Raw genomic sequence first — 27,386 nt, 5'->3', positions numbered from 1 at the left:
GGCCCATGCAGGGTTCGAGGGGGCAAAGCTGCAGGCCCGTGCTCCTCAGGAGCCCCGGAGAGCTGACTCACGGCCCCAGTGGTGAGGGGCAGGCCCCATCCCCGGCCAGATCCTCCCCGCAGTGGGGCCCTGTGCCTGCGCGACCCTCGGGGCACATGGTCCCGAAGCAGCCCTCTGAGAAAATACCTCTTCCTCAGAGATGCATCTACCTGGAGCAGCTTCTCCTTCTCCTGCCCAGCGGTAAATTCCCCCCCCCACGCCAAGGGCCTGGTCCCCTCCCTCAGAGCCAGGCGCACCCGCCGCCATTCCCGGCAGGCCGCAGAGGCGTGGCGCGGCGCTGCTTGATTGCTCGGCGCTCCTCAGCCTGGCGGGTGGATGGCCTCTGCGCTCGGCGGCGCTGCCTGGCAGGGTCGGAAGCAGCCGCCGGCCTGTCCGCCGCGGCTCGGCTCGGCTCGGCTCGGCTCGGGCGGGCTCCCGCGGCGGGGCTGAGGCGGGCGGGCGCCGCCATGGTTTAAAGGGCGGCGGGCGGACGCGAACGGGCAGGAGCCATGAACCTGCTCCCGGCCAACCCGCATGGCAACGGGCTGCTTTACGCTGGCTTCAACCAGGACCACGGTGAGGTAGCGGGGCCGGGCCGGGCCGGGCTGGGCTGGGCTGGGCTGGGCTGTGGGGGGCCTGCGGGGAGCGGCGCCGTGAGGGGAGCGGGCCTCGCCCGGCCCGGTGCTCCGGGACGGCCCCGCCCGGGGCAGAGGCTCCTGTCTCCCGGGCCCGGCCCTGAGGAGCTGGTTTGTGCCGGCAGAGGGGTGGCGGTTCGCGGTTGGGAGCCCGGCGGAGGTGACCGCCCGGGGCCGGTGAGGGAAGTGCGGCGCCCGCGCTGGGTCTGGGCCTGCCGCGGCTCCTGGCAGCGGTGAGTAACCGGGACTCGGCTTGGGCGGCCTCTGCTGCGGGAGGGCGGGCTGCCCCGGGCCGGGGATCCCGTCCCCCGGGGGGCGGCGGGCAGGCAGGGCGCGGTGTCCCTGGCTGTGTGTCTCCCTGTTCGCCTCCGCTGTGGCTGACAGGATGCCCGAGGTCTGGTCGCTGTAGTTGCTGCGGTAGACATAGTCTGTGCTTTAAAAAGCCGCGAAGGCTGTGTTTGTACAGCCTTTAACCGTTCTCCTGTTGTTTTAGCTCTGGTGTGCTGGTGTGTGTACCCAGCCACTTCAGAGAGAGAGTTGGCTGGGGGGAGTGGGGGGAGAGGAGAAGGAACAGTCGTGTTTAATGTGCATCTTCAAATACATCTGCCTCTCAGATGGTGGTTTGGTACTTGCTGCAAGTTGAGCTGCTTAAAATTGGCTAGCCTCCCTCGTGTAGTTGTAGAAGTCTGCCTCAAATCCTGTGCTTAAAGGGATGTACTCTTGAAACTGCATTACTGAAAAGGTAACTCACAAAATGTCACTTTCTTAGTGTATGCGCTTTGCATTCAAAATTAGTGGTGTAACTTCTTTTTTGTTTTGGGGGGGGTTTTGCCTGATTTGTATTATAAAAACAGTAGTTAAAACTGCTAATCATATTGGCAGACAAGTACAGATACGTGGACCATTGAAAAGCTTCAGAACTATATACTTGGTTTATTTTTTTTTTTGTTAGAAAGGGGAAGATCTCTTCTACAAAGGGGGTGCATATGCCTCGTCTTGTTGTTGCAATATAAAAATAGCACCAGTCTTATGAGTAAGTGTCACTTTTGTGGAATAAGGAATAGGAGGTCATCATTTTGTAACATCCTTTTGTCTTAACAAATAATACTCTTGCCTAAGACAGTCTTGCGAATTCTGTCATTGTAGACTGGAGTTCCTATACCTGTTGCTGATGCTGTTGAAGTCATGTGTAAACACGAATTACTGTGTTGATTCTAGTCTAATATCGCTGATGACGTTTTGTCAGTAGTATATCAAGCTGTTAATGAAGTGAGCTTCTTGGTAGCTCTCTTCATGCTATCCTGTGGACTCAAAAACAATAGAATAGTCTGGTTTTTAGCAACTCTGCATTTGCCTTCATCTTGCATTTGCAACAGAGATGGAAAAAGAGATTTGCGAGGATGAGCTTCATTTCAAATCTGCAGGGGTCTGTAATGAAGCGGTAGTGTTTGATGCTTGGCCTGTGATGGGGCTGGGTTATAAAGAGAACTGTATAAGAAGCTAAGTTTCTCTTTTACTGCAAAATGCCTTTAGAACATCATTTTAGCATGTAAAACTTGTTCTTTGTTGCAAAGGCTTCCTTAAATTCTGTAGCAGTAAATGCAAACACTTTTTTGAATAATGTTATCTCCAAAGTATGTTGAGGAATTTGTCTTGGGAATCTGTATGCTGAGAAGCTTACTCCTAACAGTATTCAAGTCCCAGCCTACCTAGCCTGCCCAGCCAACCGAATAAGAACAACAAACTTGAACAAAAGCCATGTTTGGCTTTCATTTGCAGGAACTCTTCCCGCTTAGGAATGATTACTTTTGAATTGTAGGTAGGATGCTAACTTTTTACTAGTTTAGGGCCTTTTTAAAGTGTTAAAGGAAAGGTAATTCCTTGGCTGCTCAGAGAAGAGTAGGTAAGAGGAAAAGCTCACTTCTTCCTTGTTGCTTCTACCACAAATAGAAATGAGTCATTTGAGTGCTGAAGCTTAGTAGTGTGGGTGTCTGCATATATTGTCACAATAACCTAATTTCTTAGTAATTTAAGACTAGCCAATCCCATAATGATGGGAGGAATGATCTAATAAGTCTCTCCAAGTCTCAACTTCCATGACTGACAAGTGATAAAGCTAGCATCTGCAGTTTTTCTGAAATGTGCTTCCCTTACTCTGAGTGATACTATATTTTTATATTGGGTGCCTTTGCCACTTTTTGTTTTTAAATTAAAAAATAAAGAAACAATATAACCCCCCAAAATTGCAAGGTCTTCTCAGTTGTTTTAAAACAGAATACTCTGACTTTATGTTCTTAATTTCAAGCTGGTATACTCCTGATTTCAGGCACTTTTCTAATGCTTTCAGAAGGACATTAAAGTGCTTTACAGAAATGAATAGACAAAACATCATCATACCATACCATAAAGTGTATGCGTAAATTGTTGACAAGTTTCTCTTTTGTCACTATTGTACTCTAAAGCTAGTTTGAAAACTGAGGTGTGGACTTGTTTTGGTGTGGAAACACTTGGCTTATTAATTTGATGTCCTTTAGTGGACTGAAGTGCTTGGCTATAGGACCCCATAAATGTTAGCAGGATTCTGTGCTCCCTTTTATGGCTCTAGGCCAAACTTGCTGTGGCAAGGAAAACTGACGTGCTAGGAGCTGCGCCTGCTGTAGTCACTGCCCTAGACTTTGCTGTTGCGTTTCTGGATGTTAGGCCCCAGAGCCTGCAGATTTCTTCATGTCAGCATGCCCCCTTCAGCTTGTGGCATCTGCTAGGATAGTCATTAATTTAACCCTTCATTTTCGTTTGGTTTTAGAAAAACAAACAGAACTCACTGTGGCCTCACTGGGACTGTTGGCAAATAGTACTTTTACTGTAGGAACAAGCACAACTGCAGGTTAGGGTAGTAATTCTGTGGAGATTCAGTTTTTGCTAGCATCTGAATTAATTTTTTTTTTTTAAGTATCTGAGTTGTCTTCTGTCAGTGGCTCTTTGGCAGCATGTCTGTCCCCTCTTAAAATGAGATGTGAACTTCCTGTGGAAGGAAGCACGCCTGTTATTGCAGCAGTTCCCTTCTCTGGCAGCCCCTCCCCAGCTCTCTCCTACATGAGAGCTTCCAAGCTGTAGCTGAACTGTTGAATTTGTGATCCCACTGGTAAACTCTGGGATCAGTCAGATGGGAAACACTGGGCTCCACAGCTGTTCTGTAACCTGGAACTGAATGAGTAGCAGTAATCTGCCTGTATGTTTTTTTTCCTTATTTGGCTTGGGGGTTGCTGTGACTGAGAACTTCATATCTCTGTCAGTAATGATTGACGGTGTGGGGAATATCACCATTACTCACGTTCCCTCAGTTCTGGTGTATTGTCTCCAGTTAAAAATGTCGATATTCCCAAGACATTAAAAGCAGCCCACACCTTAGTCACAGGGTTATCCCTGCAGAAAAGCTGTAGTGGTGCCACAGGAAACGTCTGCATTTTACTGCATTAGGAATGCTCCATTTGGGTTTGTTATAAGCTGCTGGTATTAGCACGAGTAAAATTCTACAGTGGTCTTTTAGTATAGAATAGTTTCAGCATCCCTCTCCTTCGTCTCTCCTGGAAATACAGTATTGAGTTATAAAACTGTCACTGGAAAAATAATTATATGGATACACATTACAGCTACCAGAAACAGATTAGTTCTCATCCTGTATAGTATTGTTTTATGTAGAGAGAAATGTTTTCATTGTAATTTGCTTTCTGATTATCCCAGTAAAGTATACTGCACGAGGTGGCAGCCTATTAGCGCTGTGATTTCAACACAGCATGCTCTTACGTATTCAACTGACAGAGCAAACTAAAGAATGATGCACTGAGAAGGGAAGAGGTAAAATTAATATAGTTAATCTAAAAGCATCTATTTCAATATGTTTACTAATCTTTCTGTAATTATTCTATTCTTGTTAACCACTCTCTGTGTGTTTACATATGTAAACAAGAACTTTTTGCACTTAATTATGAGATCTTGGACAGAGAGAAGTTGTGCCTGTAAGTCTTTTGGGTTGGGGGAGTAGGTTTTCTGTGTGTTTTGTTCTCTTAACTGTTTAGCTAACTGTTGTACTGTTAGAACAGTCCGGTATACTGGGTCTGTGACTGCTGTTAGTGACTATATGTAAAATAAGAGGGTCAATTTGTTTCCTTTCTACATTGAAGGGTGCAGAGGTGGATCTTGTAGTAATTTTTCCTTTTGTATGTGTGAGTTCAGTGAATAGGAACCCTAAGGATGCTGCCAAACACACACCCCCACACCTTGTAAGATACTGGTCTGTAGAGCAGAGGATGTGTGCGCTGCCTTTTTATGTTGCTGTTGCGTTTTGGTTGGTTGGGGGTTTCTGTGTTTGGTTGGTTGAGGGTTTTTTGTTTTTGTTTTTTTCAAGTGGTTCTACTTGGAATGAAACTCTTGAAGTATTAAAAAGGAATCTCAAATTTGCTGCATTATTTTTCCCAAATTGTGGTGTTTTTAAACTAATACTGTTGTCAAGATCGAGTTTATTATATGTTTTTTGTATTGTTATGCGAGAACATTTTTTTGTTGTTACAACAAAAAAAAAAAGTCACCAATTGTATTGTTTCTTCTGACATCTTAACCTGCATCAAGATATGAGCAGCGAAAGACATGTATTGAACATTGTTCATTTGCTCCTCAATGACCATATGCAATTTTTTAAATTGAGCTTATATTAAGGTAATAGTATGCAAGCCACAAAGACAGTTAGTTGCCTGTGTTGTGAGGACCGTTGCTGACTGTTTGTGAACCTTTAGTGCCGGGAATACCTGAAACAGTTTCCTGCAGTCTGAGCCTTTTTGCCAACTTCTGAGCCATCGCTCCACAGCAAACCAGTCCAGTCTTGTGCGTAGGAAACCATGGGTCTCCTGGCTATGAGCAAATGGTTTGGAGACCTTATGTTAAGAGTAAGACTTCCTTCCCTCCTTCCCCCACCCACCCTGTGATTTTTGGGTACTGAGTTTGGGGAACGGCTGCATTTAGACATAGCTCCTCAATTTTTATTTGGGGGGGGTTAAATTGTTGCAGTCATTGCAGTGCATAAGAATAAAACCAGACTGATTTGAATGTCTCTGTTCCAGTACCTTGAAGATCTTAACTGGATTTTTGATATAGTGCATATAAATTGTGTAGCAACTAATCTTCTGTCAGTCTGCCTCTAGCAACAGTAGCTGCTTCTAACTTCACACTAGCATTTCTTTGTAATAGTAACTGCATTCACCCATTAGCGAGTAAAACAGCAGGACAGGATACTGGTAGTTTGACGGATTCCACTAAAAAGGCACATCCATAATTCTGTACATAAATGTAACTAAAATAATTTTCTAGAGTATTTTAATCTGGCTTCTAATCATTCCCTGGTTTAGACTTAAGCGATTGGCATGTAATTATTGGCATCTGACTCAGTAGGCTCTCATTAGAGTGCTCTTAAAAACTAAGTTGGAGAAGCTCTCTTCTGTGGAAACATGAACAATGGCTCATACTTCATATAGTCGTAATAGCGGTGTAAATTTGGATCTAATAAGACAGGAGGGGGTTTGCTTCATAATGACTGTTGGACCATACAAGTTAAAATGCAGGTTTCCTTCCCTCTGTAGTGCATGGCATAGGATACAGATGGGTTGGGAACTGCTCTCCTTTCCTTCCATTGTTTTCTTACCTGTCTAAAAAGAACACTGACAACTTTCCTCTTTCAAGAGCCCAGCGTAGAGGACAACTCCTCTAAATGGTTTTCACTTGCAAACACTAACAGAGCCTGCAAGTGGTCTTCAGCTTGAATTTAACAATGCTGTTATCAAGTAATGCTCTCTTAACCCTCTGGCTCTTGCTTAGTTCATGAGTGTACCCTTGCAATGACTATATATGTGTATATATATGTGTGCTTTTTACTACAGGATGCTTTGCATGTGGAATGGAAAATGGATTCCGAGTTTATAATGCAGATCCACTCAAAGAAAAAGAGAAACAAGGTAAAATGCTTGCTTATTATACTATGCTAGTTCTGTGTTGGAAGCTCAGCCTCCTTGGTTTTTTTCTGCAAGATTCTTGCTTAGCTTTCACTGTTCCATCACTGGAAGGCTTTGAATAAAGCCTCAAGAAAGGAAGTCTGTGCTGGTCCCAAGGGGACTGTCACTTACACCACTGCCTGGTCAGATGTTTATATGCTATTAATTTGCATAAAGCTGGCTGATGAGGAATGTGTCTCACCTTCTTGCAAAGGCTGAATTGTGTTAGCTGTTGCTAACATTTGTAGTCCTGCATAGGAGATAAGTTGCCTGGTTATTCACAAGTGGGAGAAGAGTTGCTCGCTGCAGTGTTATTACGTACCATCAAGAGAAGTTGTTCTATTCTTATGCAGTAATATGGATGATCTAGTACAGCAATAAAACTACTGCATTTTTACTGGAGATCTGAACGTAACGTTTCTCGTACTCGCTTAGAGTATTGCTTGCAAGAGCACTGTGAGCTCAGACCTCTAATACTCTAAGTTTTATATTCTCCGTATGCTTAAAAAATTTGGGAGGATTATAAGGTGGTAAACCTAGTATCATGTCTTAACAGAAATGACTAGATGAGCTATATTAACAGGTAGTGGCGCTTTTCATCAGAAAGCAAACATAACTGAGTGAAAATAAGGGAAAATGAAACCTAGCCATGTGATTCTAACCCTAAATATAGGAAGAAAGCTGCCATGCTAAACAGGTTTCCCAGCACTTCCAGCCTGTGGTGATAGAAAGGATTTAATAAGAGGGGAAAAATGTATTTAAAATAGCAATTCCTATGAAACAAGGCATGCTTTCACTTTCTAATGCTGTAAGAGATTTCAGTCACTGTTCATGTGGCCAAAGCTGACAAACTGTTTTCTGTTCTTAATACTAAATTCTTCCATAAGCAACGTGTCTCGGGACTATCATCTGTGATAGTGTGCTAAAAGGATCAGAATTCAGGTGGAAGTCCTGTTGAGTTCCTTGCCAAAACCTTCCCTGCCAGTAGCTCTGGACATACTTCCAGGAATCCTATGGTGAAATGTTTCTTAGGAATCAGATTGCCTTTCCCCTTGTGGATTTGGAGAGGTCAGACTGTACTGGCTGCACAGGTACACAGAGAAATCTTGTTCATCTTTCATGTATATTTAAAGCTACCTATTTAAACCTACCTGAGATAGACAAGCTCCAGCTGGGACTATCATTGATTTCTGTAACCCAGTATGAAACCAAGTCTTAACTGTTACACCCTGGCTTCTCTCTCTTATATCCAGGAGTTCCATGAAGTTCCCCATCCAAGCATCACCTGTCAGAACTGAGATAATGATTAAAGTGTTCTAACATAGATTCGGAACACATTGCACATTCTTAAATTGTCTCAGGTTATCATTCATAAGTATTGTAAGACTTTTTGTTGTGGTGATAATACCTCTTCATAACAAACTGTGCTGTCAGGCTGTAAATGCTTTAATGGAGTTAAGAGGAGGATCTGGTGTAGAAGGGGGCAGTGTCCAAATACAACTGTTCAGGAAGGAGACTCGGCAGTCAAAAGTGTTGTTGAAGAAACCACAAGAACCTGTATGAAATCCAAGGCTTTACTGCTCCAGTACAAATATCTTTCCAGGCATCTACCTTCGGCAGTGTATGGTCAAGTCCCAACATAAATTCCTCATCCAGATGCACTGCAGTGCTTCTTAATGTCAAACTGAATCTCCCGTGTCCTATCCTTCATGCGTATGTCTACAGCTTTCCATTGTAGTGCTTCCTCCCAGCTCCTCAGACACTTCTGCTGTTTTCTCCCATCCCTATTTCTGACAGTAGGTCTCTCGAGTCCTTGTGAAGTGTCAACTTTTCCTCTAGCTTTGAAATGGTTTACTTAGTTTCGTCCACCTTTCCTGCTGCAGCCTGCCAGTGTGTGGAGTTATTGGACAGCCTTTTAGGTTGTTTTTAACTCTGCTCACCTACCTTGAAGGCCACAGTTACAGCCTCTCCTCCTGAGAGTTCAGTTCCTTCTCCCCAGCAGAATGCCAAGCATCCCTCTAAGCTACGTAAACAAAGCCAAGCCCCTGCTCAAATGTCATCAAATTGAAAAATTATTTTATTATAAAATCCCCTGGTTGATATTTTGTTCCTCCACTTGCACCATAAGCATGGCATCTTACTCTACTTCCTCTGTAAGTGGAGATTCTTAAAAAGAAAAAAACCTTGTCCTTGCACTATAAATGAGAAACTGTTTGCACCAGCTGTTGTGTCTTGCTTTCACCATTTCCTGCATCGAGTGGAGGCTTGCTGGAGCTGGACCATACTTCTTACTGATCTAGCAGCTACAGGTATGCTCCAGAGAGCAGCACTAGAGAGTCTAGTGTAGTTACATACATGTGCATTTTGCCTCCTTTTCTCAAATCCACCAACTCTATAGACAAATCCCCTTGCAAATAAAAAGGCTCATGACTAATGAGTACCCCTGGTATTTTTCTAAATGCATGGCATTAGCATAACAGAGCAACGCCAGACTTGGAATGTGTGCGTGTGAGGGGAATGAATTTGAGCTAACTGGACAGTCTTTCTAAACATGTTTACAACCCCACTGTATAATAGAAATGATCAAGCTGCCATGATGGTATTGCTTGATCTCCTGTCATGCAGCATGTTTTAATATAACTTTAAAACTTTGCTGTGTTTTTTTCTATACATGAAAATGAGGCCTGTCCCCGTGTCGTCCGTCCGTCCGTCCCCCCCCCCAATAAAAAAAAGCCCCCACCCTTTTAGTCATGATTTCTTGTTTGTCACTCCCAGTCTTCGAGGATTCTCTGTTTTTTAAGGTCAGGGTAGGAAGATACTATTCCTCTCAAGTGCCTGAGAGAAGTGCTAGGTAATGCAAGCTTTTCTTGTAACAGTGGTAAAAATTAGACGGCATGTTAACAGGTTCTGACACTTTTAAATAAAATACATTTGTCTTTCAGAATTTCTAGAAGGTGGTGTTGGCCATGTCGAAATGTTGTTTCGTTGCAACTATTTAGCACTAGTAGGTGGAGGAAAAAAGCCGAAGTACCCACCTAACAAAGGTTAGTCTCAAGGAGTAGATCTTGTAAATGTTTGTCTTGCTATCTGTGTGAAACTGCCCGAAGAACTCCCAAACCGAATGCCTTGAGCTGGGGTCTGGGATTCTGAAGGTTGAATGGAGGGGATGTTCCAGCAGGTTTAAGTAAATGTGGCGCAGTAAACTGTGTCACCGCTGTTGCGGTGTTAACAGGCAGTTACCTGCAATGACCAGTCTCCAAGACCTGGTGACAAAGCCTGTACTTCTCGCAGTTAACTTTGGAAAGGGACTCTATGGCTCAGCAACCTGAGGGGGAAAAGGTCCCTGCTTGGCAAGCTTTGCAGGGAAAATATGCTACTTTTTTTGACTGCTGCCTTATTTCTTTGATAACCCTCAGAGCAAAACAAAAAAGCTGATTGTCTTTAGAAAAATGTATTTTTATTGTCAGCTTTTGTGGTTAGAGTTTACCAGCTCCTACCTGCATGAGTCCTAGCATGGAAGAGCGGGTTGGAATGTAGTAGCTAAGTGCCTTCTGGTGAGCAGGATGCCAATCTGTAACTGCTTAGCTCTTGGATGCTCCTCTTGATTAGCCTTTGCAGAAACTAGAAGTTGTTATAATGGAGATGATGTGGATCTTCGGATATGCCTTGATGATCTAATGCAATCTCTGCACTGTTGTAGTAATGATCTGGGATGACCTGAAGAAGAAGACTGTCATTGAGATAGAGTTTTCTACAGAAGTCAAAGCAGTTAAGCTGCGAAGAGATAGGTAGGTACAAAAAACGTGTTCCAAAGGCGCAGCTTGGCTTTGTACGCTCTTCTTATTCATTTCCAGCTGTTCGTAGACAGAAAAAGGTCCTGCTTTAAGACGTAGATAAACAACACTAGCAGTTAAAGGTAAAACAGGCTTTTGGGGGCAAGCATTAGGTATTAACAAATTACAGCTCAAGTATACTGGTATCTGAAACCTTGGTGAAAAGCCTGTAAGACTTTCTGGCCCCCTAATGTAGGGAGATGTTCTCACGTGGCTACTGCTGACTTTTCCTAGGTATGGAGGACTGTGAAGGGAATTCAAGCAGATCTCCAGAGCACGAGCATCTGTTAGCAGCTGGAGTCTGTGTATGTGTGGGCAGAGGGGCTCTGCTGTCACAGCTTTGGATAGAAGTGCTTTGTTGGCTCACAGTTGCACGGGCTTTTGCAAGGCTGTAAGTCTGTTGGGGGGGGGGAGGAGAGAATTATAGCCATTAAATCAGTTGAAAGCGTTTGCAGATCTGAATTAATATCTATGTCCTTGTTTCACCCATCCCAAGTCATAGGAACTTCTTGTCTTTCAGAATTGTGGTAGTCTTGGACTCGATGATTAAAGTTTTCACATTCACACACAATCCCCACCAGTTGCACGTCTTTGAAACCTGCTACAACCCTAAAGGTTAGTTGTATCTGTGGGTTGGGGAATGGAAGCAAGCTTATTCTGTTCTTGACATGCTGTTTACCTTTAGCTGCCTGAATCAGTTTCATTTAGTAAGTCAGTCAGTCGTTAAACAGTTTACTTACTGCACTGTAGTCATGCCCTTTGGAGATGCTTTTGTGTTTATAAAGTGGTTATTAAAATTTATTAATACTTGGCACAGAAAAGCTTGTTCATGTACTCCTGTTATGTTATAGATTTGATTTCTAGAAGAGCTATATGCTTTCCTCTGTAAAGAACCTGTAAACGTCATGTATTTTGTGCTGAAAGCTTAATTATAAACACAAACTCTATTAAAGTGCATCATTCCTCTTTTCTAACAGAGCTAGAACTGTCTAGCAAACTGTTCTCTGCAGTGTCAAAAAGAGTCTAAGTAGCAAACGGATATCATTCTTTTTAAATAGCAAGGTATAGCTTTGTCTTTTGTTGAAACAAGCAGAAGGTATCCTGAAGCAAGCCGAGTATTAGTGCCACAGCCTAAGTATTGTCTAGTGCAGTGATGCCAGCTCCAGGTAGGTGTGGGAGGGATAGGGCTTGGGTTTGACCTAAGGAAAGGGTTTTGTTGCAGTAAGTTTTATTGAAGAAGGGAGGTACTATCTGGAAGGAGAGCCTTCAGAGGGAAGAGATGAGCGTACTCCCATGTCAGCTGCATGCTTAAGACTAGCTGTGTATGTGAAGGTCTAAAACTGGAGAGGTGTAATGGCAACTGTGTGAGTATCTGCCTCCAGGCACACCTGTGCCCTGCTGTGAAGATGGTCAGGGTCCCAAAGCACAGGGCCTGCACAGGGAGGTCAGGGAGTTGGGCTTGTTTACTCATGCGAAAAGGAGACTGTGAAGGGCTATCTGCAGCCGGTGGCTTCCAACTGCTTGAAGGACAGTTACAGAAACAATGGTGCCAAACTCTTCTTGATAGTGCCAGACAGTAGAACAAGGGGTGTTGGCCATGCTTGATATCTTGGGAGGATCGGCTTGGATGTCAGGAAGATGCTTACTCCACCAGGAGGTTACTTAGTCTTGCAGTCCCCATCTTTGGGGGTTTTCAAGCCTGCTGGAAGCAAACATGGAATTGCTGGCTGCACTCAGGGCAGCACAGCCTAAATGCAGATTTGGCATGCTGCCTTACAGGCTGATGGGCATAAGGTGGAAGATGCAGTAGAAGTATGTTGTTCCCTGTGATACCCACCCATTGCTCTGCTAGCTGTGGACTGAGTTTGCAGGAATTTACTTGGTATCAGCAGAACACCTGGGAAAGGTGTGACTTACCTTAAATGGTCTGCAATAAGTTATGAAGAAAAAAGTGCAAGTGCCATAAAAGCCAAGGTCAAGCATGAATTAATAATAATGAGTTTTACTGACAGAGGAGAAACGAAAATATCACCTATTATAAACTCTTACCCTTTTTGAGCTGCTAAGGAAACTTTTTTATTTTTTTTTAAATAGCTTTGCTGTAACAGACTGATGGAGCTGATCTCTGAAAACATCCAGATTTTGGATAACCACAACTAGATTACTTTGAAATAAAGTGATGAGAGCAAGTTAAAATTATGCTACTCCCCTACTTCTCTATGCTCTGCACTTATGGATGGATCATGTTTTGGGATACTGCAATAGCCATTAAAATGAAATTCTGATTTACTACATGTATGTTTGTTTATTCTGAAACTACCAATATTTTAGAAACTTATGTTTGAAAACTTTATTAGGTTATGGGAACTACACAGTTATTCTCTTTTTTTTTTGTCTTTTAGGTCTCTGTGTCCTTTGTCCAAATAGTAATAATTCTCTTCTTGCATTTCCTGGAACACATACTGGGCATGTGCAGATAGTGGATCTCGCTAATACAGAAAAGCCTCCTGTCGACATACCGGCTCATGAAGGAGTCTTGAGCTGTATAGCTTTAAACCTGCAGGGAACAAGAATTGCAACAGCATCAGAAAAAGTAAGAATAATATCCCCCTACCAGAATAACTGTGCATTCTGGTGTAGTAACGCCTTCTAAAACAGGAAGTTGTGCCCTTTTGTAGGGAACTAACTGGAAAATTTGTCATTGAAATATGCATTCTCAGTCTGTCTTTACCTTCACTGCTCCTTTCGGGTACCCAAACAGCAATCCAAATGCAGTGCCTGAGGTAGCATTTATGTTTTAGCTGACTGTAGCAGTGACTTTTCAGTGACGCTTGAATGAGACCTGGCCCAAGCAGTTCACGTTTCATGTGTTCTTCAAGAAATACTATTTTTAAAATAAAGGAGAACGTGGGGAGAAGCTTATTTGTATTCTTTCACCTTTATTAGTTTCTGCGTAAATTCACTTTAAAACCACTGGCTAAAGGAATACTTGCAAATTGGTCTGTCATACTGGAGGACTTAGTTCTGCTCTGGCTTAACTCCTGTTACAGACCAGGAGGGAGGTGCACTGCCTCTGTTTTTCTCATACGCACACTGCAGATGTCTTCATGCAGAGTGTAAATAATAAAATGATTCTTGGAATATTTACCAAATCACATGCAGTCATATGTTACATACAGCTAAAGAACGCAATATGCTAACAAACACCTGAAGTTCCTTTAGCGTACAAATCCCTTTGTGCTGGGCTGGTGCAGAGAGAGGTAGCAAGAATACAAAGCAAGTCATAGACCTGCCTTCTCCCTGGGAACTTCAGTGAAGTTGGGTAGTGAGCTTCATTTCCCAAAGGGTGATCGGTTCCAAAGTGTCCGAAGGAATCTGAGGTAGATGAGTGCCTCATCTACCTGAGGCAAGCTGAGTGCTCACTACCTTCTTCCGCTCAACTGAAATAAGTTGACAAACTAAATTAATCCAACAAGTCTCTGTTTAGAATAGCTTCTACTGCACAGCCTATAGCTCAAAAAGCTTAAAAAAAAAAATGCAGCCATAGTCTCTCTTAACTAAGCTTAATTACTGTACATCTTCTAAACAAAGCTTTTAAAACTGCTAACTCTGTTGCTAAATAGAATAATAATCTGCTGGATTTGTATTAAGACATTCCGGTTTTTGCGTAGAGAAGTTGTTCAAACAGCATTTTCAAACTGAAATAGGAGCATGGGCAAACTGCCATACTGGGCATACTGTAAGCAAACATCTCAAGCTTGTGTCTTAAATCAAAACTAAGCTGATATTTACCTGAATCTTTCTCTGCTGGGCTCTGTTCTTTACTGGTGTGCGACTGGAGAGATGTATTTGTTAACCAGGTGTGTCACGTGAGTTGTAGGTGACAATGTATACCCACTCTTCATCAGATGAAAGTACTACTGAACTGTTGATCGCTTCCTGGGGGATGCACTGACTTGTTTTACATCTCTGGTGTGAAGCTCAGTTTACTCTAAATGAAGTACAGTTTTCTAATGCAGTATTCTGTCTGTGACCCAGCTCAGCTGTGGGGTCTCTCAGATTTGGATCAATACAGATAATGAGCATGTGATGGTTAACTAATTCTTCTAGATTACATCAGCTGAACTAACTGTAAGGCAAGACCACCCACAGGCTGATTATACTTAAGTAGAAAAAACCTGCACAGTAGCAATCAAATGAGAGTACTGACTATGGGGAGCAAGAAAGAAACGCCTCGCAGAACCTGGGCACAAGTCTACTCTAATGTTTGCAAACTAATGCTAGGGCTGCACTGGTGCTTTAGACCACAACTTGGATGAAAGTTATTTAGCTAAGTAGCTAAGTAACAAGCTTGTATACCAAAGCATTACAACATTGTGGTGATGGGGTGGGGGAGGGGGGAAATCTGTATTCTTCCCAAAAGTTATCATTGAGAGGTTCTCTCAAATCACTGAGATGAAAAACCCAATTGTGTACCTAGGAGCATGCTGGTCAGGTAGAATTTTAGGATGCATTCACAGATGTAAAGTCTCTTTTGTCTTTCCTAATATAATGCTTGATTCCTTTTCAAGGGGACCCTCATAAGAATATTTGATACTTCATCAGGGCATTTAATCCAGGAGCTACGAAGAGGATCACAGGCAGCCAATATATACTGGTATGTTTAATTGCTTCTGCTTTGTCTTCTTGTGGGTACTGTCGTGCCAAGGCAGCCTGGTAAACAGCACCTGAGTCATCTTCAAAAAGCAAAGCAGTTACCCTGCCACAGGCACGAGGCAGGACTCTCCTGGCAGTCAGAGGGCCCAGGGCTGCACTGGGCCTCTGCTTGTTCCTCTCTGCTCAGTGCTGGTGAGGAGAGAGCAGTAGCTGGCAGCCCTGTGAAGTACAGCACAGATTACAGGGGTCAGGACAAAAACCTATATATTGATAGGTTCACTTGTCCGCATAGGATAAATGGTAGCTGGGGGATGCTTTGACTTCACGCTGAAATACAGGGAATGCAATGATGCAGACTAACACCTCCCAGAGAGGCTAGGATGAGCACCTTGAGGCGAGTGGATGTTTATTACAACACACTGCTGCTCTGCATGTGAGAGCCCAAGGCAGAAGTTTGACTCTAATCCACTGCTGGAAGCACTCTCCCAGGAGTGGGGAACTTCCCTTCTTCTATTTAGCAGCACTCTGGGGTAGGGTAGGAGCGTTGCACGTTTTATCTGATACCTGCCGCCTCCTCAGAGCAGAGGTGGTGCAGTTTCTTCCAGCAGAAGTGGCAGCACGGCCCACACCCATCGTGTCCATGGCAGAGCAGTCTGCTGCATGGCTGGTCCTCGTAAACCAGGTCCTCTGCTCAAGCGAGTGGGTGCACTCACTGCTGAAGGGGCTGTTCATCCTGTCAGCAAAGCAGTGCTGAATTGGAGGAGTCCCAGCTCCTCCAGGAGAGGAGCTGTTAAACACCTTGCCTGCCAGGCTGGTAACTGCAGAAGCAGAATTGTGTACACCAGAAGCTGTGGGTATGTTCCAGTAGAAATACTGCAACTGTCTGTATTCTCTACAGTATTAACTTCAATCAGGATGCTTCCCTAATCTGCGTATCCAGCGACCACGGCACAGTACATATTTTTGCTGCAGAAGACCCTAAAAGAAATAAGCAGTCAAGGTAGGGTTTGAGCCATTCTGAAGCCTTTAGGGGGAACTGGGGGGGCCTTGACCTTTTAATAGAGTTTAGAACACTGGTCTTGTCAAGCAGTAGCAAATACCTGCACTGCTGGAGGTGGTACAATTAACCTGCTGTGCTTGAGTGAAGTTGCAGATTTAGGACTATATAGCAACTGCCCAGTTTCTACTGTCCTCTGCGGAGCCGCAGAACCCCAGCAGCAGGTTAGCCCCTAAAAAAACACCCTCTCTCTTAGCATGAACATACTTTGTGGATGTGTCACATAAAGCAATCCCTACTAAAAATCAATCCTTTTGGCAGTTTTTGCAGTCACTTAAAAACATAAAGCCAGGAAGGTAGTTGTAAGGTCCCACTTCCCTAGAAGGGGAATCATACATATTACCTGATACTTAGTGGAAGAAAATAAAAAGCCAATCAAAATAGCAGTTAGCATGAGCCCTGTGACTTGTTCAAACACACCAGCAGTTCTAAATTGACTCTAGTCAACACCTTACTAAGTTGTTATGCTTTTTTTCTTCTCTCTTTCAGTTTGGCCTCTGCCAGCTTTCTCCCCAAATACTTCAGTTCCAAATGGAGTTTTTCCAAATTTCAGGTTCCCTCAGGCTCTCCGTGCATTTGTGCCTTTGGAACAGAGCCCAACGCTGTCATAGGTAAGTACTGGAGGCTTCCCAGGTTCTGTCTGGAGAACGGGGTATTGAACTACACTGACCTTGAGCTGGACGGAATGCTCAGAGGAGATGATGTTGCATGTCCCTGTCAGCTGAGAACAGGAGCTCTCACTGCTCAGCACTGCAAGGGAGTGAGATCAAACGGTGCCCAGGGTGGGTGCAGTGCTGGGCTGACAGACACTGCACGAGGACTGACTTACCTCAGGCCCCTCCAGAGCACCCCTCTGTATGCTCTGTTAGCTGGAAAGGTCAGTTTAAGCTATAGCTGAAGGAACAGAACGGTACCTCTGAACAGCTGAACTGAACATGTTTGTTTTTCTTTCAGCAATATGTGCAGATGGCAGCTACTACAAGTTCTTATTCAACCAAAAAGGGGAATGCTCAAGGGATGTCTATGCTCAGTTTCTAGAAATGACTGATGACAAGCTTTGACTGAGGTGAGGGAGTGCATGGGTCAAAGTACTGCCTTGGCTATTCCACATCTTTGGAAGGACAGTGTATGAATGTCCAATACCGGTCAAGAAGTTTAGCAGACCTCACCGAGAAGCCTGGCCCAACATGATCAGAACAAGCTCTGAAGTAGTGGACTACATATGTTTATTCTCATTTCTGCAAGTATTCATCATTAAAATCTCTTTGGGTTACTGTCATCAACTCAAGTTTTCAAGATGTGGCTTTCAACAAGCTTGTGCCTATTGGGTTTCTCTTAATCTAAACTGTGAAATGACTTTAGATTAAACACGAGTGCCTGCCACACTAAAAGATCTGCAGCGGGCTGTACAAATGTACACCTTGCCTTAGAAAAAGGGATGTGAAACCAGAAGATTTTTGGCATTGCTTTACTTCCACTGAATGGCTGGGAGTGGGGGGAATACTGTGGATCATGCTCAAATAAAACTCCACCAGTGTGGCTAGGAGCAGGAGTGCTGCCTTCCCCTGAGCACCTCTTAGCGTAACAGGGGAGAAGAGATGACAAGCGCATAGCCGTAGGCAACTGTAGCTTGAGCCATGCTTGTCCTCTGCCCTGGTGTATGGGGCTGGGTGGTGGTAGTCGTGTGGCCGCAGACTGCTGCTCCCATACACATACCGACGTTGGTCGAGTGATCAGTGCTACTTGTCCAAGGTGCCAAACTGTATGTAGTAGCAGAAGGCACATTTAGGCACTGGCTGACCCAACTAACCTCTCCTTGGTGTGTGGAGCAAGCACCCAGGGCACTGGGGCACATGGAGCTCCGCTGTTTCCAGAGATGATTCCTTCTGTAACGAAACCACCATTCCAGGTTTAAAAACCACCCTCGGTACTCGTGTGACAGCTGTAGTGACTGCTTCTACACTTGCTGTGCTTCAGCTGGAAGACTGGACAGGCCACTTACACATCCAGCACAATAAATGAACCAGGTGGCATGAAGTATACTTCTCTGCAATGGCTTTAAACTTGCAAACTTTTCTTTTTGAGATGTTGCATACTAAATACTGTTGGCTTAGGGACAGTTAGGTTAGACTAAACCAACTGACTTGTAAACTCCCAAAATCGTTATATGGCAATTAATATTTACTGCTGAACTAAGGCACAAGATACTAATCTAGAAACTGAAATAGACACAAGCTCTCCGTTCATAGCACTAAATACCCGGGGGAGGGAAGCCTTGCTCTTCTGAACCTTGATTTCACAGATGCTTCAACTCTGACATGCCAGTTGACTCTAAGATTGTTTAGCTGCAAACTCTCTAAATTTGACAAGTTTCTTTTCGTGTCACGTAACACACTAAGGACTAACTTCTACGCAGATTTTGATGTCAAGGTTGCATGTTGCTTTTATGCATATTTAATCACGGAAATTGTTTTGCACACTTATTTGTAATATGTTATTTCTTTTAAATAAAAGTGACTAATTTTGCTGTATTCACTGATGATCACAGCCAAAGCTCCTATTGCCATAGGTTCTGGGGAATAAATCTGTAACTGAGGAAAGGGTGGTGGTTGAAGGACAGAAGCCAGATCATGCTGCCCACACCATGTAAACACAGGCCAGAAAGTACGCGAATTATGGCCTGGGACACGTACCTCAGTATTTACACCAAAACAAGTCCAACTTCCAGTGCAAACCAGTTCTGCTTCAGCACTGTTCACCACACCATTCACCACACCTGCTGTTCTGAAGCTTCTTACCTTTTAACAGCTGCATTAGTGGAATGACCAACTGGAAGCTGCCATCTCCCTCGAGAAGTATGTGTGCGGGAAAGCATTAGAAACCATTCTCCAGGGATGATTTAAATCCTCTCTCTCTGGTGCAGTTGTAAGCTGTTTATGATCCAGTCAGCTGCGCTCACTTTAAAGAGGAAGGAAATTACTTTAACTAAAACATTAAGCCTTCTGCACAGTGCTTTGAAGGTTTTACATATCTTAAATCTGCTGAAGCACCATCCCCCTGTCCTCCCATTAAAGTTATCCTGTAGTTGACCAGAGAGACTATGAACATATTTCTTGGTTCATGAAAACTACTGAACTTGTGAAACTTCCCCTCGACATCTGTTCTAGTGTGACAGCAAGAATGAAAATAACACCAACTGCACACACAGACAATAGTGCTGTACTAATGATGGAATCCCTTAATATGTACCTAAATATACTTAATTTCAAATTCCTTCTTCTTGTACTACTTGTAAATCCTTGTCCTTAAGTATATAGGCTATTTTGCAGGGACCGAAAATTAGGTAAAAGAATGAGTCTTCCCACCTGGTGTTGGCTCCAGGTTGCTCTGCCAGTACTTCACCATGTAGGCAATGTTAACCAAAATTTGCTTGAAGTGGGATAGTGGATAAACATGCCTCTACAATCAAATGAGGTGAGTCACGTTTTTGGAAAATAAATAGTACTTTAAGTATTTGCTAGACCACGTATCTACCAAGTTGATTTATTTATGATACTGCATGGCTGCGGCATCCAGGTACACTGTGACACTCAGAACTAAGACTGGCAACAGCACACGCTCACTGCGCTGCGGTTACAGCGGTAATACTCACCCTGGTTTTGGGCCTTGCACCAAGACCCAGTCTTCCCAGGCAGGATGTTAAGGAATCGCTGTCCTCAGAGAGGGGCACGCCCTTAGCAGAAGACAAGTTTTAAAGACCAGAGCAAGCAACCAGTCACCTTTCGAACATAGCCCTGCTCCGCATGAGGCTGCAGAGTAAAAGGGGGGCAAGGCAAACTGTCTGAAGTCTACATGACAAGAGAGGACTAAATAGATTTTTAAATGTCAAGTTGTTTAAGATGAGTATTACAGTCCAGAGATCCAATAGCATTTATTCCTTTAAGTGCAGTTATCTTAACTCTTAGCTAGAAACACGTGGCTTTGGGAGAGAGCCCTGCTGACTGGAAGGGAAACGGGCCCATGGTGCAGACTGCATTCATCTGTGAAGAAATGGCAGAATTTGCACAGTAAGTCTAAAATATGACTTTCCCTGTGGAAAAAACAGTGTATTTCCACCAGCATCAGCTATTTAAGTATACAGATTATTAATTTCCTTTGTATTTAAAAATAACTAAATGCCTTCTCTCCCCCAATTTTGCTGTCTCTTTCCACAGCACCTGTGTCACAGCTCCAAACCCTGAAAGGAAAACTAAAAGATTAGCCAGTGCAATCAATTCAACGGTAATTCCAGGTATTTGCCAGCAGGAGCCAGGAAGTACAAGTATTTCTTTCAGAACCTTTAGGTATTCACGTTAAAGGAGAAAACACAAGATTAATCAGTAAAGTTAGAAAATGCAAGACACAAGACTAGTTCTTCTAGATGTAGGTCAGAAGGACTGTGGCAGACACTGCTGACCTAAATACAACGGCTGCAGAATAACGTGCACTTCAGAAAGACAGTCTTGTTTTGGAGTCATGCGCTTGTGAATCTACCTCTTTCTTATTAATGCTCCCATTTTACTGCCTTCTTTTTTTTCTTCTTCCCCAAAGGCTGTATTTGTTTAAACACGCCAATGACTCTGGTCTGGTCTGTAAGAGATCCTGCTGAATTTCACACAATAGTCCATTCTCTTTGTTAAAGGATAGGTTATGCTCTTTCAGCTTCAAATATTCCAGCCCTTCACAGTCATTTCGTAGCCCTCCTTTGATTTCTCCCCAGCGCTTCTTGAAAGTACTGCCATGAAAACCAGACCCAGCATTCCAGTAAGTTTTCTGAGTACTCAAGACAAAAGCATTTCCTCAACTCTGATGAGAAACAAGAACATAACTAATGCATAAAAAGAGGATCAGAAACCAAGCCAACATTAATGAAAATTATTCCAGAAAGTGCACATCTCATTAAACTTACTTGAAAAAAAATAATCTCTCAGTTAGTATGGCAGTCTGTGCTAAATCAATACAGCTGTAGCCACCGTTGTTTTGAAGTCAAATCACTGAACTAATGCAAATCCCCAGCTACGTACCTGAAGTCAGCCCCACATGCTAACACAACCTCTAGAAGAATAAGACTCTTTGATACAAAAAAATCATTCTTAATTCAAAGTTTGGCTTGAATAATAGTTAGGAAAGAAAACAAGTAGAAGCAGAAGCAGGAGTAAAGCTTGTTTTCATCTGCCAGTCCACAAATCAGATCACAAAGAACCTGATGGTTAAAAGCAACCCATGCACTTACTAACTTCAGACATTCCCCTTATCAATTAATTTTATGTCAGACACAACATGGGATTCTCAGTAAGAATGTTAGACTATGTAGTTAAGACACGTGTATAGAACGGGGTCAATCAGGTTAGCAGAAAGCAGCACTCAATTTAGTGTAAATGATATATATATATATATAAAAAAATACATATTTTTAGACAGATATCTATCACACACGCATTGATACAAAAATCACATGCTACATAAAAATCACAATTCAACCTGTATTAATGACTACCAACCACTCAAAATTTACCTTTTGGGGGAAATTAAATCAAGATACGAAACACAGATCTGAACACAGATTGCTGAAACTTCAAGTTCCACTTTTGGACTTAAGTAATTATGAAAACCAACATTTTAAAATGAACTGGTATTGTAACAACCATGCAAGTAAAGGCAAAGTTTTCCCAGTTTTGCCTCCTGTACAGCAATCTGTACTGCGAAGTGGTTTATGAAGCAGAAGTGCTTTTGTATCTTTTGGGATTAGCATGGTACAGGTATTTACCTCAAATCAGCACAATTAAAAATGGGATAATAAAGACTGCTACCATTGTGGTAAATATGTTGCAATGCGGACAGGGGGGAGGCAGCAGCTCAGAATTGAGACTAATTGATCCCACCGATCAGAAAGAATTAGTCTGTCATGCCACTCCATCCACAGTCCCCTCTCTCTTTTGAAGAGTCAGTGTCACTTTGCTGGACCAGACGATGCCCTACAGCTGCTGTTACAACAGCCAGCACGAAGGCAGAAGGTGTCCAAAGGCAAAAATATCCCACTGCCCAGGAGACCGTGCTGCCAGCTGCCCAAACCTGCCGGGATCGTGGGGCTACTGCCACATGCAGCTGGATCAAAAACAAAGCTGACGTAAGGACAGGGAGAGGGATCTCGCACAAGGAGGACAGAAGACGCTGGCAGTGGAGATGAACACTTCTGTCACTAGAACCATATGCACACTTAGGTCTTCCATATGTTAGAATTCTGAGTCTTTTTCAAAGTAATTTTAAACATAACACAAAAGCTGACTCTTAACAGAAAGAACACCGAACAGGCAGCCTCGAAGGAGCACAAAAGGAAATAACACCACGCATCATAAAACACAAAAGGTAACTGGAAAGGTTACATCAATTCCTAAAGAGAGGTCAAATCTGTACAGACATGAATCACCTGAAGACATTCTCCATTTGCAAAAGAAAGATCATATTGACCGTGGGAGTCCAGGATGATCAGCACCTAAGACCAATTTAAGAAATGTCACGAGCATCACCTCGGAAGCAGCAGCGTGACAGGAGTCTCATTCAGCCTTTGCTATTATGCAGTAACCATCACTGTGTTAATAGCGGGAGGCACATAAATACACACACAAACCAGGGAATGGTTTTGTGTCAACAACCCGACGACTCCGTTCAGTAAGGCCTGATACGTAAGACAGAGAAGTCTCCATTAGTCCAAAGCACTGGAGATTATCCCATACAAGCGTTCTTCAGCATCGCCAAAAGCACGGATAAGCATATGTTATTTTTATGTAAGAACGTAAGCACTTTTCTCACATCGCACAGCTTTTTCAAAGGGTTTATCCAGCTGAACAAAGGCACGTTCTTGTGCCAAATTCCACACGCACCAAGAAGTGCAGAACACCACCACAGTACAGCATCAGGACCCAGACCATATTCTCATCTCCCCCTCTACCCAGGAGGACATCGTGTACGGCTCGCCTACCATTAACTGACAGCAAGGATCACCTTGGCTTGTTTGGTCTGATACCATTTCCTTTGGCACTGCCAATGTAAGTTGGATTAATCACCCCAAAATATGCATAAATATTTCAAACACACTTGTTGAGTAATTTCAACTTAGTTAATTTGCTGAATAAAATTTAATTTTATTTAAAAAATCTTATACACTATTATTCACCTAGCCCTAGTTGTGAACAGATTCTCACTTCTGAAAATAAACCACATTCTAGTCAATTCATTCAACACCAAATTAAATTACTAGTACTGGATTTTTTTTCTTAAAAAAAAGTATGTTAAAACTTTACTTTTTTTATTTTTAAAACCTCTAAAGAAAATGTTGCAATTTTACAGAAATGTTTCTTTTCAGGTTATGCTTTTTTTTAAATGCCTGTTATAAATTCAGCTTGTGTAGAGTTTTTTTTTCATAGCTTTTTAATATGTATTATCTGCAGAGACATTGTAACAGTTCCATTTTGTGGATGAACACAAAACTTGTACAGATTTCTCATATTTGGTCTTTAGGTAAATAGTCCCCAAAAGCTGCCTAAATAAACCACTCCAAACTGTTCAGTCCATCATGAAAATACAGTTTTTCCTTTCATAGTGGAAAAGAAAATATAAATAATGCATCATTATTACAGAAAATGACAAAAATCAGATTCAAATTAAGCCAACTATCTAGCTTTCACTCACCTTACTGCATGAGGAAATAAGACGTTATGTGAATTGAAGACTGAACAGCAGCCTTATGTTTAAATTTAATTTTGAAATGTAAAGTGGAATCTATTACCACAATTAAAGTGAGAAATTACCAATACATTTTAAAATGTTCAACTGCAGAACACACACTTTAAAAAAAATTATTATAATAATATGGTAGCCACTGTTAGAAAACCACAACAGCTACTCTTAATGGAGACCCCAAAAGGTCAGTGTATGACATCAAAAGTGTTACGGAGAAACTGGTCAGATTAATTTCTACTGATGGGTGCTTAAGCTTAAAAATATCGAATATACCTCTGACAAGATAATTTTACTCTCTTTTTAAAAGGACTTGTGATAAAGAATTTTATCTTTCTAAATGAAGAACAGTCTGTTATCTTAAACATACACAATATTAAGCGAGACTCTTGTTTTACTTTAGACTGGAAAAATATGCCAGGGACAGTCAAAGTCAACACAAAGTAACAAACAGCAAAAGGTAGCAGAAAGAGAAACAGATAAGTGCAGCTCTGGTCAAATTCATAGCAGTTCTTTACGTCAGTTAACGGCTCATTTACATTGTAATTTCTAATCAGTTACATGCAAGCCCAAAGAAGCATTTGATCACTACACATGGTAATAAAATTTGATTAAATTTATCAGGCAACTGCTAAAATATGAAAATTTGCAGATGTAATAAAGTAGCTTTATCTGAACTTTAACAGGACAGACAAAAGTAAATCATTCCATTGGTTAAAAAAACCCTACATTCAGTTTTTTACCAAACAAAATTTCACATGAAAAGTATTGTGTGATTCCAAAGTTTCCGGAGTAGAAATGGAGTGATTTGAAATGTCAAAGACCCCATTATTTTGCAAAGAAATGAAAATACACCTCAAAAATTTCTAATTCCACATGTGAACAACAAAATACTGCATATCTACCAACAACTGCATCGGGTAGGTCATTATGAAAGGCTAGCTGCCAAGATGTAGGAAATGGCTCCTTGCCTCTGTTCCCTTTAAGGAATATACAATCGTTTGAAACCAGTTCACACTAAGCGCTTATCATGCTGCCGTTACACTGAGATACTCAGTCCTTAAAATAATCTGATAAAGATTTTTTTAAAGCTGCAGCCCTCCCCAACACTGTATTTCTCAGTGTACACAGTTCAGTAGGGGGCAGGGAGGAGCGGGGGTCACAGCCTCTGGAACAAGATGTTTTGCAGTTTGACTTTAAATTACCAAGTTTTAAGGCCACCTGTGTTGGTTTTTTTCAGTGCTGAAAGTTGAAGTCTGATCACAGGGCCCCTTTCCCCACTGCGTGAGAACATGTTCCAACATTTTAGGTGTTATATTTAAGTGTCTCCTTTTGGCACCATGGAGTTTATTTTTTAAAAAAAAAAAAAAAAAAAAAGAAAACTCCCCTAAGTTTCTAGTTCTGGCTGCCTTTATCACTCACTGCCACAGATGGGGTGTCCACGTTAACAGCTATGACTATGCTCTCTCCATCTTCTGTTTTGATACGTTTGAGTTCCTGCTGTTCTGACTGGTCTCCGTTCTGGCGCTTTGTTGGAAGAGATGCCGATGCAGATGCATGGGTTGCTAACATATGCAAAGGACTCGCAGCAGCTGTAAAAAGATAATAAAAACTTCAGCACCCTAATCTTTGTCAAAAGAGATGGTTCTGAAAGCAAACTTGCTTTTTCATTAAAGTGATGAATTCCTTTATTTGTACTACACGGGGTATCAGCAATCCCAGTTGAGATTCAGGTCCAATTGTTTAATCTTTGTACAAACCTGAAAGACATTTTTCCCAGACCACTCAACATTCATGCAGATTTGGACAAAGGTGGGAGAGAACAGGGAAATATCTCCGTTTTGTCAATGGGGAGCTGAAGACAGAGAAAGATTAAACAACTGAAAGCCAATCTACACCGTAACTTGAGACAGAACTGGGAATCAAATTCAAAATCCCCTTTCAGTAGATCCAGGCCACGTCTATGGATGACTGCAGAATGCACTACTTGGCCTGGAAGGAAAGCACCACCGTGTCGTAGTCATCTGTGGCCGTAACTTATTTAAGAAAAGCCATGCAATTCACACAGCCATGAGATGCAGATGACTCAAGCAGCAATTCCTCATTGACAGATAATGAGGCATTTACCCCCAATGTAAGGAAAAGGCAATGCTTTAACAAGGAGTAGTATTAAGAAATGACATATTTGATTAGATTCAAGTGCACAACTGAATTAGATCAACAGCAACGTATACAGTTCAAACACCCTATACAAGATTTTAATCTTTCTCATTCCATGGAAGAGATAGTCCAAGTCACCATTCACGGGCAAGTGTGGTCCTTTAAACCTTTAGAGACATCCAAAGGTTCCTTCTCTCTACTTGTTAGCAGTCTGTTTCTCAATATCAACCCTGACTTTATCAAACCAACTATTCAAACGTCTTCGCAAATAATGCAAAATGCTAATTATATATTTACTTGTTAGTTGCATTTCATGAAAATTTATCTAAACATTATTAAACACCTGTGGGATTTTTTGGTTTTGGTTTGGTTTTGTGTTGGGGGGGGAGGGGTGGGAGTGGGGGGGTGGTGTTGGTTGGTTTGTTTTCACACACAACTTCCCTTTCTTCAGCACCACTGCTTTGCTGACATTATCCCAGCATTCCCTCCTAGTGGAGCTTAAACATGAAGTCCATAAGGAATTCTTATTTGCTAAACTTGTTATATTTGTTCTTAGGAAGCTATCCTACAGAATAGCTGGAATGTCACCTCTGCATGTAACCAAACTGTTCCCTACTTAGTATTTACCAGTAGAACAAATACTGCAGAAAATATTTACCTGATACAAAAAGCTTCACTGCACTGTAAAATAATTTGTGTATCTCAACAGTCATTCACCTTCTATTAGAAAAGCTATTCCTTGTAAAATTTCTGAATAGATGCCGTAGAGATAGTTACTTCTGAATAAAATGCCTTACTGCAAATTTAGTGTTGCTTAAATGAAAACAAGAAGTTTACCCCTCATGTTCAAACATGCATTAAGACTAGACTACATTATTCACTCCGGAGTCTGTTTAGTAGAAAGAGACTTGCTGGCTGCAGCCACAACTGATAAGTGGAAGTATGAAATACACAAAAGAACAATGATGTCTGAAACATACACTGAAACTCAAAGTAAAGAATATCTAGTTACATAATTTTATTCTGCAGTAAGAGACCTGAATTTACTCTGGACTTCACAGCTTTCAGTTAGACTGACAGGTAGTAAAAAGCGCTGCCAAACTGTTTTGCCGAGAGTAAGATCCGAAAGCACTTTCTTACTACAAATAGAAAATGTTAGAAGAACAGTAGCTGCTCTGGACTTCTTGGCTTT

General features: G+C 42.3%; 2 protein-coding genes across 5 annotated transcripts in view; one reads left to right on the top strand and one right to left on the bottom strand.

Moving 5' to 3' along the window:
• Positions 1-381: 381 nt before the first annotated feature.
• On the top strand, positions 382-18,789 carry WDR45B (WD repeat domain 45B). 4 transcript variants are annotated; one of them, XM_072881414.1, is made up of 11 exons: positions 383-615; positions 1,289-1,416; positions 6,602-6,676; positions 9,655-9,756; positions 10,413-10,500; positions 11,066-11,160; positions 12,948-13,138; positions 15,117-15,202; positions 16,100-16,201; positions 16,748-16,869; positions 17,213-18,789. In XM_072881414.1, exons 3-11 carry the CDS (start codon positions 6,619-6,621, stop codon positions 17,317-17,319), a joined length of 951 nt encoding a protein of 316 aa, XP_072737515.1. In that variant the 5' UTR covers positions 383-615; positions 1,289-1,416; positions 6,602-6,618; the 3' UTR covers positions 17,320-18,789. The 4 variants fall into 4 exon arrangements, with proteins under 4 accessions (XP_072737516.1, XP_072737515.1, XP_072737514.1 ...); XM_072881413.1 differs by lacking the exon at positions 1,289-1,416; XM_072881415.1 differs by lacking the exons at positions 1,289-1,416; positions 16,100-16,201 and having other exon boundaries at positions 382-615.
• Positions 18,790-21,955: 3,166 nt separating this feature from the next.
• FOXK2 (forkhead box K2) overlaps positions 21,956-27,386 on the bottom strand; it is a 50,796-nt gene continuing 45,365 nt past the window's right edge. Inside the window, exon 9 of the mRNA XM_072881412.1 lies at positions 21,956-25,626. Coding sequence (XP_072737513.1) covers positions 25,430-25,626 — 197 coding nt within the window. The 3' untranslated portion in view covers positions 21,956-25,429. The remainder of the gene's footprint in view (positions 25,627-27,386) is intronic.

This window comes from Ciconia boyciana, chromosome 16, assembly GCF_034638445.1.
Source record: "Ciconia boyciana chromosome 16, ASM3463844v1, whole genome shotgun sequence".
NCBI lineage: Eukaryota > Metazoa > Chordata > Aves > Ciconiiformes > Ciconiidae > Ciconia > Ciconia boyciana.
Note: the sequence above shows the minus strand (reverse complement) of the source record. Positions and strands in the feature narration are given on the sequence as shown.